General features: G+C 41.1%; 1 protein-coding gene across 8 annotated transcripts in view; it reads left to right on the top strand.

Moving 5' to 3' along the window:
- Positions 1-4,260: 4,260 nt before the first annotated feature.
- Positions 4,261-19,304, top strand: part of RIMKLB (ribosomal modification protein rimK like family member B) — a 69,560-nt gene continuing 54,516 nt past the window's right edge. Inside the window, exons 1-5 of one of the 8 annotated variants that reach the window (XM_070493940.1) lie at positions 4,287-4,660; positions 6,128-6,270; positions 6,485-6,718; positions 10,498-10,606; positions 18,949-19,180. In XM_070493940.1, coding sequence (XP_070350041.1) covers positions 19,006-19,180 — 175 coding nt within the window. In that variant the 5' untranslated portion in view covers positions 4,287-4,660; positions 6,128-6,270; positions 6,485-6,718; positions 10,498-10,606; positions 18,949-19,005. Of the gene's footprint in view, positions 4,661-6,127; positions 6,271-6,484; positions 6,719-10,497; positions 10,607-18,948; positions 19,181-19,304 lie in introns of all 8 variants that reach the window. The other 7 variants (XM_070493936.1, XM_070493938.1, XM_070493941.1 and 4 more) reach the window with 7 other exon arrangements.

Consider the following 19,304-nt stretch of genomic DNA (forward strand, 5'->3'; position numbering starts at 1 on the left):
AAAGGATGCACTTCAGTTTGTCTCAAAGATATTACTCATCTCAAGGTAGGTCTCATACTCATAAGGACATGCAGTGAATATGTATAACTATTTGTACTATTACCGCACGTGTCTAGGCACTGTATAGCTTCTTTCTGATATTTGAGTATTTTGGTATTAGTTAGTCTTGTATAATAATAGCCAATATTTATTGAGCACTTACTATGTAGTGCATTATATTTGTTACTTCATTGATCTTTATAACTTAGTGAAATAGTTAATCCTCATTTCGCTGATGAGAAAACTGAGGCTTATAGAAGTTAAGCACAACCTCATGTCACTAATAAATAAAGCTGGGATTTCAAATCAGACTTCTCTGACTCCAAAGATGCTAGGTTGCTTATAATATGTCTTCTCAAGGGATTCAGTTGACCCCAGAGCTCTCTGAATAATATTAATTTACTTGTTAAAAATGGGTGGTGCATGAATAAACCAAGACAAGCTACTTAAAGTACTGTGCCCCTTTACCCCTAATGCCCACTCCCCAACTGCCTTCCCTCCTGCCAACCGCTAAACTGTTCTCTTTGTCCATGTGTTAGTTTATCTTCCACATATGAGTGAAATCAAATGGTGTTTGTCTTTGTCTGGCTTATGTTGCTTAACATAATACCCTCAAGATCCATCCGTATTGTTGCAAATGGGATGATTTTGTCTTTTTTCAATGGCTGAGTAGTATTCCATTGTGCATACATACCACATCTTCTTTATCCAATCAACAGCCACTGGGCACTTGGGTTGCTTCCATGTCTTAGCTATTGTGATTAATGCTGCAATGAACTTAGGGCTGCATCAGCCTCTTTCAATCGTTGATTTCAAGATCTTTGGATAACCAGTAGCGGGATAGCTGGGTCACATGGTATTTCTATTTTTAATTTTTTGAGAAATCTCCACACAGTTTTCCATAGTGATTGCACCAGTTTGCACTCCCATCAGCAGTGTAGGAGGGTTACTTTTCTCCACATCCTCTCCAACATTTATTTTTTCTCTTGGTGATTATAGCCATTTCCACAGGTGTAAGGTGATAGCTCATCGTAGTTTTGATTTGCATTTCCCTGATGATTAGTGATGTTGAACATCTTTTCATGTTCTTGTTGGCCATCTGTATATCTTCTTTGGAAAAATGTTCATATCCTCTGCCCATTTTTTGATTGGGTTGTTTGTTTTTTTGTTGTTGAGTTATGTGAGTTCTTTAGATATTTTGGAGATTAACCCCTTATTGGATATATGATTTGCAAATACTTTCTCCCAGTTGGTGGGTTCTCTTTTCATTTTGTTCCTGGTTTCCTTTGCCTTGCAGAAGTTCTTTAGTCTGATGAAGTCCAACTTGTTTATTTTTTCTTTTCTTTCCCTTGTGTAAGCAGACAGGGTATTCGAAAAGATCCTTCTCAGAATGATGTGAAAGAGTGTACTGCCTATATTTTCTTCTAAAAGTTTTATGGTTTCAAGTCTTACTTTCCAGTCTTTGATCCATTTTGAAGTAATTTTTGTCTATGGTGAAAGTTAATGGTATACTTTCATTCCTATGCATCTGGGTGTCCAGTTTTACCCAACGTCATTTATTGAAGACACTTTCCTTTCTCCATTGTATGTTCTTAGCTGCTTTCTCGAAGATTAGCTGTCCAGAGATGTGTGGTTTTATTTCTGGGCTTTCAATTCTGTTCCATTGATCTGTGTGCCTGTTTTTGTACCAGTACCATGCTATTTTGAGTACTGTAGTTTTGTGGGATATTCTGAAGTCAGGGATTGTGATGCCTCCAGCTTTGTTCTTTTTTCTCAGGATTGCTTTAGCTATTCGGTGTCGTTTGCTTCCCCATATGAACTTTAGGATTCTTTGTTCCATTTCCATGAAGAATGTCATTGGGATTCTGATTGGGATTGCACTGAATCTATAGACTGCTTTAGGTAGTATGGACATTTTAACTATATTTATTTTTCCAATTCATGTGCTTGGAATATCTTTCCATTTCTTTATGTCATGATCGATTTCTTTCAATAATGTCATAGGTTTCATTGTATAGGTCTTTCACCTCCTTGGTTAAATTTATTCCTAAATATTTTATTCTTTTTGCTATGATTGTTCATTGGCTTTGTTTTAAAAAATATAGTTCTGGGTTTTTATTTTTGTTTTTTCTGACTACCTTTAATTAAAAACAATTCTGTTGTATACATTAGGAATTTCCTTGGAGGTGTCTGCCACATAGTGACAGTACACTGAATGACAGATAGCATTTTTTAAAGGCAAGTGGGCAGTGAGTTAATAGTGTAATACTCCCTTTCCACAGTTTCACCAGTACAACCTGTTTTTCTGGGTGGTGCGTGGTTACTATGAATTGGGTTCCTTAACAGTGAGACTGAAGGATAGGCTAGGTGTTCCTGATCCTCTGCTGGACTGACTCATGCAACCTTTCCCTGTGTCAATTTCCCTGTGTACTGTTTGCTGGATTCTCATAGGGTTATTAGTTCTGTGATCAAGCTCCCCTTGATCACAAAATGCTTCTCTTCTTTGCCTTTAGGTTAAATATACTTTATGTTCCAGGAGGCTGAATATAAAAGTGGAAGTAAATAGCAACATTTTAGTTCTGCAGACTTTTTCCCCTTTCTTCTGAAAGCAGTATATCATATAGCATATTTGTTCCTCTAAATGTGTCCTTTGTGAAAATAGTTCACTATCCTAGGTTACTCTCAGTGACATAACATATAATAAGAGCAGTAAACACTTATAATAGCACTTGCTTTGTGCCAGGCATTAAGTATTATATACGTAGTTAACTCACTTACTTATTATAACAATTCAATGAAGTAGGTAACTGTTTTTATGAAATATTTTTATACTTAACTTTTACAGTTAAGCAGATTAAAATACAGAGAAGTTAAGTTGCTTCAGAAGATCATAGAAGTGGAATTACAAGTCCCAGCCAGTGCAGAAGTTGTCACCCTAGGTTATGCTACATCGCTTAAAGGACTCTCACTATCCTGAGGGAAATCAGAAAAAAAAGTAGACCCAAAAGATTGGAAGAGGAGTGCTGAAGAGAATTTGTTGGCTGAGGTGACTGAGAAGGGGACGTGACCTTCAAAAAAGGCAACCTGGTTGGACATTATTGTCTCACATCTGGGATCTCTGGCGGTAATAAATGACTAAGGTTGTCTGAAAATGAATCTTCCATGTAAGGTAGGGCAGACATCTGTTGCCTTTGGTTTTATTCTTCATAATCTAGAAAAATTTGTTAACATAGTAGTAATGAACAAAAATATGAATTGAATTGAATGAATTGAGCATATTCTTAGCCTCCTTTGGACTATAATTTTATTTTTATATATGGTTGTAGAATTTCCAAAATGCTCTTAAATATCTTATTTCATTCTCAGAGCAACCCTGGAACATACTCATCTTTCCATAACAAAGACTTGGAGGAAGTTAAGTAACTAATTTGCTCAAGGTTTACACTGGTTTCTAAGTGGCAGAGCCGGCTGTACCACACTCCCCTGCCTATGTCTTTAAACCTGCTAAAGCCGGGAGAATTTAGGATGTAGTTTAAAAATTTGCCTCACAAGATTCAGAGGCATTGTCTTGACTCCCTACACGGATAAGGACCTTAAAGATATTAATGATCTTTGTCCCCAGATCTTGGCATCCCGCAGGGGAGGGGAGAGACCACGGCTAGAAGGGACTTTAGGCGGTGGCCGTCCGCAAGGCTGCGCGGGAGGTGGGCCGGGCGGAGGCGCAGAGGCGTGGACACGCAGACAGCACCCCGCGCCCGGGAGGCTCGGTGGGCTCGCGTCAGGGTTCAAACTGTGGATGAATGGGGCCCGACGAGGGAATGCGAGGGCGGGGAGGGTGCACAACGGAAGGGATCGATCTCGCGGTTTCGAGTTGGGAACAAACCTCGCCCTCCCTCCCCCCAGCCGTTTCCCTTTCTCAGGGAGGACGGTTTGGGGGCGGGTGGGGAAAGCGCGTCCTCGAAGCGCTCTCGCGCTCCCATTTTCCCTCCCGGCGCGCGCGCTCCATCGCCTCCCCGCAACCCGAGAGGCCCGCGATGGCCGCGAGTGGGGACGGCCAGCCCGGAAGGCGGGTCCCGACGCAGGTGTCAGATCCACTCGGCCGCGGCCGCCCGGCTGTCGCAGCCCCTCGCTCCGCCCGCAGCCGGCCGCCGCCCCCCGCCCGCCGCGCGGCCGCGCCTGGAGGGCGGGGCCGCGGCGCGCGCGGGTCCTCTGCACGCGGGCGGGCGGCGCGCGGCGCCTCGGGCTGGGGGAGCGCGGGGCGGCCTCCGCCGGCGTCGCGCGCTGTGTGTGAGCGGGGCGGCGCGCGCGCGCGCGCGCGCACGACAGGCGAGTGAGGGAGCGAGGAGCGGCCGGGTGTGAGTGCGTGTGGGAGTGTGTGTGTGCGGGAGTGGGGCTGAGGGAGAGCCCGAGCTGGCGCGAGGCTGCGAGGAGGAGGGCGAGTGTGCGAGGGCGCCCGGCCTGGCCGCGGGAGCCGCGGCGGCGGAGGAGAAAGGAGGCGGCTCCCGGCATCCCGACCCCTCCCCCTCTCCTCGGGCTTCCAGCCGCTCGCTGCCCGCGCTGCCCTCCGAGGCCCCGACCCGGCTCCGCTGGCCGCGAGTGAGGGAGGAGCCGCCGGAGCCAGGTGAGCGGTACGGCCGCTGTCCTCCGCGGGCGGAGGGCGTAAGGCGGCGGCGCGCCCCGCGCCTTCTCCCCCGGCGGGCGACTCGGGCCGAATGAACTCGGGGCCGAGCGGGGCCGCGGCCGGGGAGAGCAGCGGGCTGGGGAAGGCCGGTGGTCGCCTCGGCGCCGGGGCCGGGGGGCGGCGGGCGGCGGGGCGGCCCGTGGGCCGTGGCGGGCGCCGGGAGGGGTCGCTGCGGCCGGGAGCGTGTGGCCGGCAGAAGCGTGCCGGAGCGGGGCGGCGAGGCGGGCGTGAGGAAGTATGGTTCCCGGGCTGAGGGGGTGTGGTGACCCTGCGAGTGCTGGTTGGAGGACGGCGGCGTCGTGCTAACCTGTCCCCGGGAGCGTGGCGAGCCCTGCCGCCCGTGCCTCCATCCGGCGAATTCCTGCGGTGCGACCGCGGCGAGGATGCGGTGTGCGTCCTGCAGTTATTGTTTTTAATTCCGTTTGTTCCTCCTTACGTGTAAATTTTAGCGTGTGGCAGTCATTCCTCTTTTTCGTTTGACAGCCCTTTGAGTGAGAATGGGGTGACAAAATAATGGCTTATCTTTGATTTCTTTTAAGCATTGTACCATAATGCAAATTTTACCCCCCCCCCTTTAAAAAATCCCAGTTAGGGGATAATAACTTAAGGTTTACCTTATTGGTTTAGCCTTATCTCTGATAGCTGATCTGTAATCCCAGTATTTTATCCCATTTGTGTTGATGAGTAGAGACGGGGCATTGATTCTCTTCTCTGAGTGGGGTTATTATACGAACCGTGTTGAATGTAACTTGTGTGTGAATTCTTTCAAGGTGCTGTTATTTTCCCCTTACTGACATAAATTGTTGCCCCATCTTTGTGGAGTTGGGTCAAATTCTCAATCTGTATGAAAAGTATGCGGGCAGCCTAATATGGGAGATTTTTCTTTTTTGTGGGCCTAGTATGTTTATAATATTTGTGGAGTTTCTTAATTATTAACTGTAACCATTCAAATTTAAATGTTACTTAAATCTCATTTTTTTGTACAACACTGGGTAGTTTACAGGTCATTTTTGTCTGTTTTTTAAAACGATTTCTTAAAAACAATTCGTTGTCAGAGTACTTTCAGATATTCATTTGAAATAAAACACTCTCTGAAATTCCAGTCATGGAGATTCAATATTTGTTTTCTAACTTTTAGAATGAAAACCTCTAATTTTAAAGATTAACAGTCACAGTTAAATTATTTTTCTAGTGGTTACTGTGTGCTAGTTGATTAGTGCGTCAGAGGGGAGGAGGCCTGTTTGTTTTGAGGTAACCTTTTGTTTATCCCTTTCCGACTTGGTTGGTCCTGTTACTTTTCCTTCTTTCATGTCTAGATTTAGTTGTTAGGTGGCAACATGGCTGTTGATGTTTTCATCTTTCTCTGTCTCCCTTTTTCTCTCTCCTGTCTTCTCTTACCCCCACCAGGTGCTGGAGTCCACTTGTCGGGGAGGGGGGCGGTCTGTGATTCCGAGAACAGAGAGCCAAGAAGGGGAACAGCAAATTCAGTCACAAAATCCTCTGCTCAGTCAACAGCCACTTTCCTCGTCCCGCCTTTACCCCTGCAGGGGGTAAGGAGCTGTCTACCTAACCTTTAGACTTTTGGCTACCAGCTAAAATTCCTCTTATCTTAGTTTCTGGTGGATAGTTTTTAAAAAATTTTTCTCACGTTTCCTTTGAATCCCTACTGAATATAATAGCTATTGAATATAATAGCATCTGGGGGGTGGAAGGGAAAGTGACAACAAGAAATTATCCATTTTTTTCTTTTCCTTTCTTATTTAGTTCTCTTTTCCTCTCCGGAAGGAAATTACCAGGAACATCTTATAAACCCTCTATCCCTTCTCATCCATATCGTGAAGAAACACACTAAACGGAGTATTATTTTTTGCCTCTGACCAGTGAACACCAACCAAGCTTCAGGCATTAGTTTTTTGGGGCACAGGATGAAACATATCTTTTAAAATATCTCCCAATTCTTCCTTTCCCCAATTTGTATCCGCCTGGGATTTGCTACTGGTAAGTCACTAGACTGATTTCTCAAAACTTCTCCCCTCCCTGGGAGGTAAACACTGTGAACACTGGAAGAGGTTGGGGGAAGGGCACAGAGCACACCCGGTAGTTCCACACGTTGGGAAGTAGCTTTTATCATCTTCCTCTGGGGAGCGGGTGTAGAGATCTAAAGTGACAGTGGGTGGACGAAGAACTTCTCTACCCACGAACAACTTGTGAAGAGGGAGAGAAAACCAAACATAAAGTAAGGAGGGTGAGTTTTAATATATATTGCTTGCTGACAACTGTTTTTGGGGGGGTACTCCAGTGAGGTGGATTTTTAGGGAGACTTTATGGCAGGTTAGTTTACAAAGAGTAGTCTCTGCAAGTGAGATTGTTGTAAACCTTTGAGAAAAGAACCTTTAGAAATTGTAATAGTTCTGTTATTTTAAAACCAGAGAGTAGATTCTGATAGGAACAATGAAAAAAGTATTGTTTTTAAATGTTAGCTGTACTGGCACATGCAGTTATTTCAAGAGAGGTTGAATAGGCGAGATTAGGTACAGATGTTGGGGAAATTGTCTTTCAATACTTGGGAATTTTCCTGCTTGTCATATTAAGGTTTGTTAAGAAATATAGTACCTCCAAAAATATCTGTACATAATGTATTTTAGATTCATGTGCCACATATATCTGTGTAGATGTTAGATTTGCAGAAAAGGACTTTCTTACTTCATGGTAGCTAATGCCATGGTGATATTTTCAATGTTTTGTTTTCTAGTGTTTTTTCCTTTCAAAATTGGCTTGGAGGACAAAAGCCACAGAGCTAGCCAGCTCTACTCTTTTAGAGCGTGGTCTGCATGGAACCCATCTGCTTATATCTTTTTTCCTCCTCTTACAGAAATTGTTTTTTTTCCTCCTACTTTTGATTGTTAATAAAGCTAGTTATTTCAGGATCAGTTGTATGATGATGATGGAAAGTAGCATTAGGCTTGGGTTTTTTGTTTTTAATGAGAAACTCAAAAAATAAATTAAGAATTTTTGACAGGTTTAGATCTTCTGGGGTATGTATTTGCCTGCTATTTAATATTGAAAATCGCTATGACTTTTTGATACTCCCTTATGACTTAATACAGCAGCCTCCTTTAAAGTAACTCATAACCCTTAACTTTTCTCTCTCGCATTTGAGGTTCAGTATTGTCCACTGGGGATAACAGCGGAGAGTGAAACAGGGATTCCATCTTCTTGGAGTTTACAATCTAATTTTGTTGATCCCTGTTCTTTTCGTCTGTCAGTCAGTTCTCCCAGCAATGTCTGGAAGAGTCTACTAGATTCTATAAAATGTGTGCCAATTGGTGTAAACATTGATATGGCTAAGTAGTTTTTACTACCTTTCTTTCACAAGTGGCAACACATCACCAAGTAGACCCAAAAAAAAAGTAATCTAAACCTACCCCTCACTTTTCACTCTCATCTTTTTACATTCCATTTTTCTTTCTTTCTCTCTCTCTCTTTTTTAATGCCTTCTGATACCAGCTCTCCATGTTCCTAGAAATATAAGGTGTCCAAAGTAGAACATGGATTTACTATGTAAGATCAGACCAGTTCTGTTATTGTTCTGCTGCCCCATATTTGGCAGCATGTCAGACTTTGATTCTTTATCAGAAAACTACATCTTGAAAATTCATGCAAGTTTGGCCAGATAGCAACCTTGGAATTTTTCCCTAGTGCTTTGGAGGTCTCAGTTGTTAGCTTCTTCCTTTGACATGTGATTTAGTTAGCCATGTTTATAAAGCTTTTGGCTGAATTACATAAATAGCTTCCTAACTCCTTTTTCAAAGTAATGTCCAGAAAGAAAATTTGCAAGGAAGGCCCAACATTTAGCGTGTTAAATGTGATGAACTTTGAGCTAAACTGTGCATTGCATCTCAGCAACATTTTTCAAATTTTGTGCCATGTTCCAGAGATACTTTGATGTAACATTCCTCTATTAAGTGAAATCATTAGAAATTTTATTTGAGGGGCCAGCCCTGTGGCCGAGTGGTTAAGTTTGCCTGCTCTGCTCTGGCGGCCTGGGGTTCATGGGTTCATGGGTTTGGATCCTGGGCATAGACCTACACATCACTCATCAAGCCATGCTGTGGCGGCACCCCACAGAGAAGAACTAGAATGACTTGCAACCAGGATACACAACTATATACTGGGGCTTTAGGGAGACCAAAAAAAAAAAAAAGAGGAAGATTGGCAAAAGATGTTAGCTCAGGGCCAATCTTCCTCACAACCGCCCACACACAAAATTTTTATTTGAATTCCACGGAAAACTTTTAAAAAAAACGTTTAATAGGTTTTATATGCCACAGACTATTTTGGGAATCTTAGTAACCAAGCTACAGGTAATTTAAATAAAAACATAATTTCCTGACCCTTTAGTTGGAAACGTGTAAAAATTTGCTTGTTAATTTGCTCATGAGATTTTTTTCCCCCTTTTCCAATTTTCTTTTTGTTGTGGTAAAATACAACATAAAATTTACCATCTTAACTGTTGTTAAGTACACAGGTTAGTGGTATTAAGTGTATTCATATTGTTGTGCAATCATCACCATATCCATCTCTGGAATTCTTTTTGTCTTGCAAAACTGAAACTCTGTGCCTGTAAAACAGTGTCTCACCATTCTCCCAACCCCTCAGCCCCTGGCAACCACCATTCTACTTTCTATCTCTATGAATTTGGCTACTTAAGACACCAGAGCATAATATCCTCAAGGTTTATCCATGTTGTAGCATGTATCAGCATTTAATTCCTTTTTAAGGCATTGTATGTACATAGTGCATTTTGCTTATTCATCTGTTGATGGACACTTGGCTTGCTTCCACCTTTTAGCTATTGTGAATAATACTGCTATGATCATGTGTGTACAGATTCTGCTTTCAGTTCTTTTGAGTATATACCTAAAAGTGGAATTGCTGGATCATGTGGTAATCCTATTTTTAATTTTTTGAGGAACCACCATACTGTTTTCCGTAGTAGCTGCACTATTTTATGTTACCACCAACAGTTTGCAAGGCTTCCAGTTTTTCCACATCTTTCCCAGTACTTGTTTTTTTGTTTTTTTAATAGTAGCCATCCTAACGTCTGTAAGGTGGTTTTGTGGTTTTGATTTGCATTTTTCTAATGATTAGTGATGTTGAGCATTTTTTCTTACTCATGACATTTTAACGTGAGATCATTTTTAACTCTGTGAGGGCTGGGACTGTCTGTTTTGTTTACTGTGGTGTCTTTAGGTAAGAGTGCATAGGCATACAAATATTAATTGAATGTATTACTTAATTAAATGCTTAGTTTTGTGTAGTTAGTAGTTCTCTTAGACTCTTAGTTTATCTGTGATTATGACTAATTTTTGACTTTGAACGGTTTGTGTTTTTGGAGGGAAGGATATAGAAATACTTCTACAGAGATGTGAAAATAAATGTAAAAGTAAAATCCTCAAATGTAAAATGATAATCTTAACTACTGTAAAAATAAAGTACCACTTATCAACAGCACCGCTGCTTGCTAACATAATGCAAACCTTGATGTCAAGGGAATAATTTCCTATAACCTTTGAGTAAAGTATGAAAGAGTAAATTTGTTAAGGTAAGTTTCAGTGGCCTGCCTATAATAAAGAATCCCCAAGTATCATTATCATATCACACAAACAAGATAGAAGTTTCTTTCTCATGCAAAAAGCAGTAGTTGACAGTCCAAGGCCATGTCACTCACAATTGTCAGGGATTTAACTTTTAACATGTGGCTCTTCTTTTCCTAGAGTTGACTTCTGTCCTCCTGGTCCAGATGGTTGTTAGAGCTGTAGCCATAACATCTACATTCCAGGTAGCAGGATGGAGGAAGGACCAAGGAAGACCATGGCCTCTGAAGTATGCTTCCTGGAAGTTGCAGTGCAGTACTTTCATTCAGCTCTCATTGGCCAAAATTTAGTTATTGGACCACATCTCGTTGCAAGAAAGCCTAGGGAAACAGTCTTTTAGTTACATGGCATTGTGTTGAGCTAAGTATCAGATACTTTACTACTAAGGAGTAGTAGATAGAAAATGGATATTGGGAGGCTAGTGGAAATCTCTGCCGTAGAGTGTGTGGAATTTGAAGTCACTCTGGGCTCTACCACTTTCTAATTGTGTAAATTTAGACGAGGTAAATAACCTCTCTGCTAGAATAGTTTCACCTGCCAAATGCCTCCAAGGGAAGCTTTTGAGTATTAAAGGAGGAGAGAAAATAAACTGCCCAACACTGTTTTTGGTACATAGAATCACTCAAAATGTGAATTATTTTCTTTGTCCAAATTCCCTTTGATATCTTTGGGTTTAGTGGAAAAGAGTACAAAGAAATCAGAAAATGTGAATCCTAGTTCTGGCTCTGCTATTGTGATATCTTGGGCAGGCCATTTTTTTAAAGTGGCATAATAGGTGTCTGTGTTCCTTACGTAATTACATGCAGATTTAATGAGAAAATGTATGTGGAAAGTGTTTTGTGAACTGTAAATGGAGAATGTTTTTAACCTCACCTGTGTGTATGTTTTGCCTTTGTCTTGCATGTATTTTTTTGTGTGAAGAAGGGGAATTTATAGGCACTTGTCTCCAGTCTTTAGTCTTTAAAGGAACCATATTGAGTTTGGGTAGAAAAATGGTTGTCCTGTCATTTTTCACCCATAATCATGCATATAGCTTTTTTTAAAAAACGGTATTATAGGTGAAAGAACTATCAGAAAGAGAGAGTTTGAGTGAATGTGTCATGTAAACTTTGGGAAATTAGATGTTTTCTCTATTTTTGAAGCATCCTCCTTTGAGTATAAGGAGGGGACTTATGGGGGCTGTCATACATTTCTTTTATGTCACCACTAAAGTATACTTTGATTAATATCTAGCCTCCTCATACTTTCACAGCATTTTGGTCCACCTTCAAGTTAATGTGGTAAAGAAAATGGCATTTTATACAAAGATATTATTTTAAGTGGCATCTTAGCTAAGGGGTGAGATTGTCTAGGAACTACCCAAGTTTCAAAGGAGCATTGTTTTGTGATCATTTATTGATGAACATTATTAGTGGGTAATGGAGTAACTGGACTAATGCTATTATTTGATTGTTTCTGAGACTCTCCTGAGATTTTCATCTTATCATTTATTTATTTTCTTTACCTTTAATAAGAGCTACAAAGAAATCACTCCCTTTCTCCCAAATAGGGTAGTTCTCCCTTTCTCCGATCCTCCTCCTTAATCTTTTGTCCCTCTACCACCTATTCCCATTCTTTCTCATTTCTAACAGTAATTCAGGTCGACCTCTGACAGGGACTTTGGATAGAGTAAAGGAAAGGAAAAAGGGTAAAATTTCATATATATCCCAAATTGTGTTTTGTTTTGGTTTGGTTTTTCGGGGGACAGGTTTGAAAAGAATTGGAGGCATTGGAACTCAATGAGAGAAAAAGCCGTGGTAAACAGATCCTTGGTTAAAACCTGAAGCATCACAAAGTTGGTGTTAAAAAGTAGAATTATTAAGTCAATTAATAGGCACATAGTGCGATTTGAGGGGAAACTGTTGGGGCTTAGAATCAGGAAATCTCTTGAAATCCAGGCTATGCTATTTGGTGTTGTTTAGTAAAAGACATTTTTTTCAGGTATCTCTTAACCCTCTTTTTTTTTTTAAAGATTTTCTTTTTTCTTTTTTCTCTCCAAAGCCCCCCGGTACATAGTTGTGTATTCTTCATTGTGGGTCCTTCTAGTTGTGGCATGTGGGATGCTGCCTCAGCATGGTTTGATGAGCGGTGCCGTGTCCGCCCGCGCCCAGGATTCGAACCAACAAAACGCTGGGCCGCCTGCAGCGGAGCGCGCGAAGTTAACCACTCGGCCACAGGGCCAGCCCCTCGTAACGGTTACTATAATACCTGAGGTTTAAGTGAAGTAATATATATAAAAGTAGTCAGTAAATTAGCCCAGTATTTGGACTTTGATAAGATATGTAATCATTCAACATCTTCAAACATTGTGTTTCTGTTATAGCGTATAACAACTTGGAAATGCTAGGTGCTTAGGATAGAAAGGAAGACGTAACTCACGTGTACCATAAGATTAAGATCAAATTTTTTTTCCGTGCCTTTTTTTGTCCCCAAATGTCCCTAGTACATAGTTGTATATTTTAGTTGTGGGTCATTCTAGTTGTGGCTTGTGGGATGCCACCTCAGTGTGGCCTGACGAATGGTACTATGTCCGCGCCCAGGATCTGAACCGGCGAAACCTTGGGCCGCTGCAGTGGAGTGTGCCCACTTAACCGCTTGGCCACGGGGCTGGCCCAAGATTAAATTTTTGTGGGGAAATAGGCCCATGAACTTTTCAAGCTTGAGTATTAAAGATAAATGGGAAAAAAGTTCACAGCCCTTGAATATATTTCAGGATCCTAGTTTGAAAAACACTGACTTAAACTAGGCTTATTCTTTGAACATACCTTTCAATTATGATTTATCCCTCTAAAAGAGAAATTGTGTTTATGATGAATAGAATCATTTAAAATATGATCATCTACATGAAAACAAACTTTTAAGAATTCATCTTATAGCACTGGCAGACCCTAGTTACAAAAAAAACCCCCAGAATTACAACGTAGTGTGATAATTGTTAGAATATATGTATAATAAGGTAATATAGACTGATGGAATTAAGATGAATTTAGGAGTCAGGGAAAACTTAACAGATGTGTTAAGACTAATTCACTAAGTAGATAGGTCTAGGATATATATTCCAAGGAAAAGGAGGCATGAGAGAATACAGTATCTTCAGAAAATTGGAAATGAGAGAGAATGGAGGGTAGAGGATTAGTTTGGAGGCTTTTTGAGTATTCTCAGGTGTCGTGATGAATGTATTGGAGATGAAGAGAAGAGTAAAATTCAGGTGATACTTAGGACTTAGAATTGCTAAGGGGTGTGTGTATATTTAAGTAGTAAAGGAAAGATGGAGGTAAAAATGATGTCTAGGTTTCTGAATTAAGTGCCTTTGTTAGGATGGGTATGTATCAGTCAGCATTCTCTAAAGAAACAGAACCAATAGGAAAATATATATATGTGAAATATATATATGTAGAGAGAGAGAAAAAGAAATAGATATTAGTTTTAAGGAATTGGCTAGTGTGATTGTGGGGCTGGCAAGTTTGAAATCTGTAGGGCAGGCCAGTAGGCTGGAAACTCAGGCAGGATTTCTGTGTTATAATCTTGATGGAGAGTTCTCTGGGAAACCTCAGTTTATGCTCTTTAGCATATGCTCTTCAACTGATTGGATGAGGCCCACCCTCATTGTAGAGGGTAATCTCCTTTACCCAAAGTCAAATTATTGTAGATATTAATTATATCTACAAAATACCTTCACAGCAACATGTAGACTGGTATTTGACCAAACAGTTGGTCACTGCTGCCTAGCCAAGCTGACACATAAAATTTAACCATCACAAGGGAAAATCCAGGTGTTGAATAAAAATAAAAATTCATTTTTTACATTTTTATTTTGAAAATAAAAATTCATTTTTTACTTGCTCAACTGAGGCAGTAGTGGGTGGCATTTAGTTAGAGATGCCCAGTAGGCACATTGAAATAGGATCTGAAATTCGATTGAGAACTCTTGGATGGAAAGAGATATTTAGTGGGTCAATGATATATTCTGGTTTCAGTGATAGTAGCTGAGGATGACATTTCTAGAGAAAGGAGAGAGGGTTTAAGAATGAAGCCCTGGGGATTATGTACAGAAGGAGAGCTGTCAGGAGAAAAGAATCACAGAAAAGGAGACTGTGAAGGAATGCCTACAACTCAAGATACACAAATTTGTTATTTTCTGTACAAACTTGATCCAACTCATATATTTCACATCCAAGACAAAATGATGTTGTTGAAAGCACATCTGTAGTAATTGTCTACTGGAGTAAATTCTAGTTTGTAAATTAGTATATATTTTTTTCTTCTCCAACTTTATTCTTTTTCAGTCTTTTGATTCTGAGTTCATATGCTATGTCTTATCTGGAATAAATACTTTTCCTAATAGTAAGAGGCGCCTTAATATCTTCGGATGGTAGACTGTGATTTTGCTTTTTCCCTACTGGAATAATTACTATTGGGAACCGGGCCTCATGAGAAAAATGAATGAAGCACTTTATTTATGATTCCCATTTAATTAGCCTTGCCTAGACTATTTGAAGATGACACATTTTTTTCATTGGTGTGCCTATCTAGAAGTCTGCATGGGAAAACTATCTCTAATAAAAAGTAAATTCTCTTTGTTGAATTTCTCTTTATTTCAAAAAGGCTATTTTAGCAGTTTATTGCTAGCATTTATTTGGTATCTGATATTTATGCATTATTTTCATTAATACTCCTGGGGAAATAAAGAAATAGAGAATGGGAATTAGTGGATCTGAGTTTACATTCTGAAAGGAGAAATATACTCTTATGTATATGTGGACATTTGCAAATGCTGTATTTATCTTACACTGTTGAAGAATAAACTCTTTTCTTAGAGATGTCTTATTGGGTAACCAAACCTATTCCTTTAAATATTGGGGGAGGGGGGAAGGAACCATTCACAGGCAAACCTATTCCTTTAAATATTGGGGGAGGGGGGAAGGAACCATTCACAGGGGACTATTTTCTGTCTTTTAAAATGGTGAATAATATTTGAACTTTCTGTGTGTGTGTGTGAGGAAGATTGGCCCTGAGCTAACATCTATTGCCAGTCTTCCTCATGTTGCTTGAGGAGGATTGTTGCTGAGCTAAAATCTGTGCTCATCTTCCTCTGTTTTATGTGGGATGCAGCCACAGCATGGCTTGACGAGTGGTGCTAGGTCCACGCCTAGGATCTAAACCCGTGAACCCTGGCTGCAGAAGTAGAGTGTGCAAACTTAGCCACTGTACCACCCAGCTGGCCCCTGAACTTGCTTTTAAGACTCAGGGCTGTCACTTTCTTCCTATACTTTGGGTTCCTGGACTGTGTCGATTTACTGTTATGCTGTTGACTTCTTACCAGTTTTTTTGTTTTTTCTTTTTCCCTCATGTTAATGGATGGGAAAAATAGAAAAGCAGATGTTTTAAAATAATAGAGAAAGAAGTGGCCATTGGAGGAGGCGTTGACCTGCTGGTCTCCACTGGCCCACAGGAAGGTGCTAGTGGCGTCCCAGGCCAGGAGGGCCATGAAGGTGGGGTAGAGATGGGGGAGTGGGACATGGAGCCTCTGCTCTTCTGGTAGGAGAGTCTTCCACCTGACATTTTCCTGGGTATAGGTTTAGATGTGAACCCCGGTGCAACAGCTTGAAAAAGGCAAGCAGCTACCAGCAGCATCAGGGCCCCAAGGACAGCCAGCCGCTCGTCCTTCTGTGGAAACAGGAGCAGATTATTGGGTGGAGGAGAGGTGGTGCCCTTTCATTCCCTGGCAATAAACTGGTCTCTGTAGATCACTGTAAAATTATAATGGATAAAATATCTGGGCAGGTGTCACTTGAAGATACCAGCACCAGTGGAACAGGGATTAACAAGCTGAAGGTTGTTAAGAAGCAGACACACCCTTTACGAAATGGGGATATCGTCTACTTGGTGTATAGGAAGAATGACTTGGAACACGTGTCATACCTCTCTGAATCTTTACATGAAAAGCGAGGCATAACAGAAGAATCCTTTTGAATTTGATAAAGAAAATGTATTCCACGTGACCAAAGATAGCTCAGTGTAGGGTGAAGTGAGGACCCCCAGATCCTGCCATGTTGCCTGCCACTTGGGTGGGCTTTGAGGAACTGCAGCCATTGACAGACCTCTTCAACACAGCCTCTGCCTTTTTTCATAGTGTCCTCCTCAGGGTGAGAGTGTTGCTCCAGGTGCAGATCTGGGGATTCAGGCATTCCCCCTGAAAGGATGTGGTCCAGTTGTGGCAAATGATGAGATCTTTAGCTTTGCTTCAACTCTCCCAGACAGAGAAGGAACATCATTTTCTTTCTTAGAACCCCAGGATCAAGAGGATTTGCAGCCTGTTAAAATGAAAGGAGACAGGAAGCCTAATCTGAACCTGCAGTTGGTCACATACCAGTGTAGAAATGCTCAGACTTTACTTGAGGACATCATGTCAGAGTTGCTGCTGTGAAGCCAGACAAGAGGGAGATGCTCACGTGCATCATCTGTCAGGAGTTGCACGACTGTGAGATTGCAACCCTGGAGTGTTTTTATTGTCTGATTATGGAATCACTGAAAACACCATGTTGTGTAACTGTTGCAGCCTGGGCATTTTCTGAGAGCTGACATCAGTATTTGCAAAACATTCCTGCTTCCCATTTGCCAGTGGCTGTAACATCCTACCCTGATTTCTGCTGGGGTCACACTGCTATACTCATGCAATGCAGTTTTGTGCAGTAATACTGGTGAACAGATGATCAAGAACTAAGTGTTGGGGAGGCACCAAGATGGCTTTGGAGTATTGGAGCCATAGTCCAACAACAGAGTTTAAAAAGCTACCCAACATAAACATTTGAAGGGCGTTTTTACAGTTCCCTTCTGAGGGGAAACGGGATCTCTACATTAAGTACTTTGGTGTCACTTTTCTTTTGTGAAGCTTTTCCTTCTGAGTGGCATCCTTCCTAGTGGTCTGGAAGGCCCTGTAAGGCCATGTCCCGTTTTCCTAGTGTGTAAATTGAGTTGTTACTGTATCTAGCCTAGGGCTTGAGTGAGCACGCTCTCGACCACAGCTGTGGAACAAGGGTGCACAGGGCCAGGAGGCTCTAGGCATCAGGCATCCCCTTTGCTAGTGACTAAGGTCTCTGCTTGATGCATCACCATGGCTGAGAGTTCCTCCCTCCCTCGCTCTTCCATAGCTACAAGCCCGTCTCTCCTGATTATCTCCCACATTATTTTTTTCCATTATTTTTTTCCTTCCCTGCTTTTCAGTAACTAATGCCTTTGAGACTGTGGGTCGTGGGGCAGGTGGGTGAGTGTGGCAGGCACAGCAGGCTAAGGTTCGGGGGTGCACGCCCACGCACATATGTGTGTGGTGGTGCCTCTGTCCCACAATGTTCTGGTCTTGCTGTGTCCATCTGTGGAGCAGGCCCTCTGGCTGACATCCTGGAGAGCGCGTGAATGGTGCACGAGGGACTGGTTCCAGCTGCTGTGATGCTGGAAGCCATCCATCTGTATGGCCATTGCTTCCTCTTGTCCTTGCCCTTGTCCTTTCCTTCTGTGCTAGATTTGCCGTGTCATCTGGAATAATAGTAGAAATTTTATTTTTGTAAATAAATGTTATTTTATCTTTTGTTGAAATCACCTGTCAAATTTGTTAGTAAAACTTATGACTTTTTGCTTCTTAGGAAAACTGTTTTCAGCTATTGTCTTGCTCATAGTACAGACTTGAGAAACAGCACTCTGTTTGTGGAGGAAAGTCCTTTTTTGTGTTCTAGTAAACAAGTTGTGTTTGTTTAAAAAAATTCTATTTAAAGAAAGAATAAAAACGCTGAGTAAGAGCATGCTGTCCTCTGACTGAAATAAACAAATTTTAGTGAATGGACTTGGTTTGGCATTTTTTTTTGGTTAAAGTTTTTTCCCCCCCATTCTTAAATTATTTATTTTGATTAAAGTTGCTGTGTAAATGACTTCAGTGCTGATGCTCATCTGGTAAAATATAGGTGCTACTATCTCATTTTTTTTTTTAACATACTTATGTGTAGGTATATTTTATTATGAACATTTATAACAAAACAGGGGAAGAAAATTGAATAAAAAACTAGCTACAGATACATGAATATTCATAATTGGAGTTTGTAGTGGTGGAGAGATATGGGGATATATTGTTGATAGTTGCAGTCTCATCTATTTCATATCAAGGGATTTGCATTTTGGGGGAGGGATAAATCAGTCAAAAAGAGATTATCAGATTAGAGTATATTCCTAGACAATATATAATAGAGGGAATGGCATTGAAAGTTTCTGCTAAGTGACCTGCTGTAATTATAAAATTCCAGTGCTAGCTTCCCTAGTGGAAGATGGAGAAATCTTATTTCAGGGGAGGTTGACAGTTCCCATATTTCTTGTGTTATAAAAATTTTTAACTTGAACTAAAGGGAAACAGTCATACTATAACTCTATTAGTTTTTTCCTGTTGTATAGTTAGTATATAATCATAGCATTTATTTATGTAAAAGCCAGAAATTAAGTAGATTTCTTGATTTACCTTGTATGTGTATTTTTTTTTTTTCCGCCTAGAAAGAGTTTACATTGAGGAGGAAATAATCCAGGAAAAGGAAGAACAAGCAGATCAAGATGTGTAGCTCTGTGGCTGCCAAGTTGTGGTTTTTGACAGATCGTCGAATCAGGGAAGACTATCCCCAAAAAGAAATCTTACGAGCATTAAAGGCCAAATGTTGTGAGGAGGAACTGGACTTTAGGGCTGTGGTTATGGATGAGGTGGTGCTGACAATCGAGCAAGGAAACCTGGGTAAGTCTATATTAAGTAATTTTTTGAATTTTTACTTAGAATATGGTGAATCTGCATATTTTAGGAATAATTAGGACAGAGGAATTGTTAATAATCTTATCATTACTAAGTATTAACTAATCTT

This window comes from Equus asinus, chromosome 22 (assembly GCF_041296235.1).
Source record: "Equus asinus isolate D_3611 breed Donkey chromosome 22, EquAss-T2T_v2, whole genome shotgun sequence".
Classification (NCBI taxonomy): Eukaryota; Metazoa; Chordata; class Mammalia; order Perissodactyla; family Equidae; genus Equus; species Equus asinus.